This window comes from Metarhizium robertsii (genome assembly GCF_000187425.2).
Source record: "Metarhizium robertsii ARSEF 23 chromosome Unknown MAA_Scf_3, whole genome shotgun sequence".
NCBI lineage: Eukaryota > Fungi > Ascomycota > Sordariomycetes > Hypocreales > Clavicipitaceae > Metarhizium > Metarhizium robertsii.
The window spans coordinates 772029-774135 of record NW_011942171.1 but is presented as its reverse complement, the minus strand read 5'-3'; the positions used below and the strand labels follow the sequence as shown (position 1 = coordinate 774135).

Here is a 2107-nt window from a genome sequence, read left to right as displayed (position 1 = left end):
GCCGCCAATATAAGCCGTCGCCGAGGTCCAGTTAGCCCAATCAATCACTCTACACTGACGGAATCGCGACCGGTGTCGAGCACCTCAGAACAGTCAAGCAGTTCCACCACCAGCCTCGAATGCTGCCGGTACGGTACGGAATGTGTGGGCGGGGTGCCTCCAGGATGACTCGATAAGCATTTCGTCTCCCTGCCTGGGCTTCACGATTCAGTCGGAGAGGATACCCCGGGTGTTCGGTGGCGGAAATCGGACATATACCTCCGAAATGACTATCGCACCTCTGAGTATCGACCAAGCCAGCAGTTACAGCACGTTGATACACTGATACCAGACCCAGCCAAGATCATACCAGAGGAGCTGTGTACCAATCGACTGAACCGAGACGAGCAGATAACGCAGGCTATAACAAAGCTGACGGTCATTCCGACTGCGTTGGGATTGGCTGGCCAGCTTGCACGAGCCGACCGACACCTGGCCTCTGCCCTTGCCTTAGCTCACGAAAAGGAACGTACATGGTCTGATGAAAGGCATCAGCTGCAAGCACGAGCGGGGGTATCACAACTAGCCACGGGCCCTGATCAATACTCTTTGCCGTCAAGCGTCCCTGGCGAGGCTGACGGACTGTCAGAACAGCATGACTTGTCCGATACCAGTTCGGGGTCCAAAACTGACGAAACAATCCCAAACCCGCCAATCCCCGGGAATCCAGCTCCGTCTGTTAACTCCCTTCTTACTCAAGTAAACCATTTTGCGAAAGCACATGGATTTGGGGTTGTCAAGGCCAACGGCATGGTTCGACCTGGACACCGAAGTCGATACATTTTCCAATGTGATCGATATGGGACTCCAAGGCCTGGAAGGGGTGCTGGTCTTCGGAAGCGAAAATCTCGAAAGTCGGGGTGCCTGTGGAAGATTGTCGCTGAGGCCTTGCCGCAGAATAACTTCCAATGGACTCTGCGGCATTTTCCAGAAGTGCAGCACCGCCAACACAACCACAGGTGTAGCGCTGATGCCGCCGCTCACCCTGTCCATAGGCGGCTAACTAGTCCTGTGAAGGCTACAATTCAGTCTACCAGTCGGCGAGTGGGCATTCGCGCACGAGATATTGGTGGCATCGTCCGAGATCACTTCCCAGATTCAGTTTATGTCCCGAGGGATATTTATAATGCTAGGGCCCTGATTAATAGAGAAAATTTGGGTTGTTACAGTTCTACGGCTGCACTGATCAGGTTGTTCGACGAGAAGGGGATCCCTTACATTGCGGAGTGGGACAGAGATGAGCCCGACCGTCTGGTGGGGTTGGTATGGACGTTCCCTTATTGCCTCCGGATGTGGAAGCGATTCTCCGAGGTCATTAGTTTCGACAACACATACAACACCAACCGTTTTAAGTTGCCCCTTTTCCAAGTTACGGGGCATACCTGCCTGGGTACTGTCTTTAACGCCGCATTTGGGTTGATCGACAACGAGAGGCTTGAAGGGTTCCAGTTCCTTGCTAATGGCGTACGCACGCTGCTTAGCCGCGCCGGCATCCGGACTCCCGATGTTGTTATCACCGACTTTGACAAACAGATGAAACAGGCCCTTGGGATTGAGTTTCCAGAAGCGCAGCAGCAGATATGCATCCACCATGTCAACTCCAATGTAATGCTGCAGTCCAAACGGAGGTGGGTGTATGGAACTAGGGATAGAGGCGCCGGCGAAGAGGATGTTTCGGTCGAGCCCGATGCAGACCTTGACGACCGCGATTGGCAGGCAGTACAGGAATCTGAAAGACAAGAAGAGCCAATTACCCGAGACAACTCTCCGCAATCTGTAACCCACGATTACAACGGAGTGCTTATGCTGTGGAGACTTGTGGTGTTTGCTGAGACGGAAGAGGATCATGAGAAGGCCTGGGAATACCTCTGCATGCAATTCGGCGACCAGAAAGCGATTCTTGCGTATCTCTATAGTACATACATGCCTGTGAGGGAGCAGTGGGCTCGCTGCTTCATCCGGAAGTACCGCAACTTCGGCATTCGAGTGACCTCTGGCACGGAGGCCAGCAACAACAATGTCAAGAGCTATCTCCTGAATGGCATGAGCCATTTGTATCGGCTTGTCG

The 2107-nt window shown here is 53.3% G+C and overlaps 1 protein-coding gene across 1 annotated transcript in view; it reads left to right on the top strand.

The window, feature by feature from the left end:
• Positions 1 to 265: 265 nt before the first annotated feature.
• MAA_00412 (transposase) overlaps positions 266 to 2107 on the top strand; it is a gene marked incomplete at both ends in the record, with an annotated part of 2259 nt that continues 417 nt past the window's right edge. The window contains 2 exons of the mRNA XM_007818410.1: positions 266 to 284; positions 332 to 2093. Of these exons, the coding sequence (XP_007816601.1) occupies positions 266 to 284; positions 332 to 2093 (1781 nt within the window). The remainder of the gene's footprint in view (positions 285 to 331; positions 2094 to 2107) is intronic.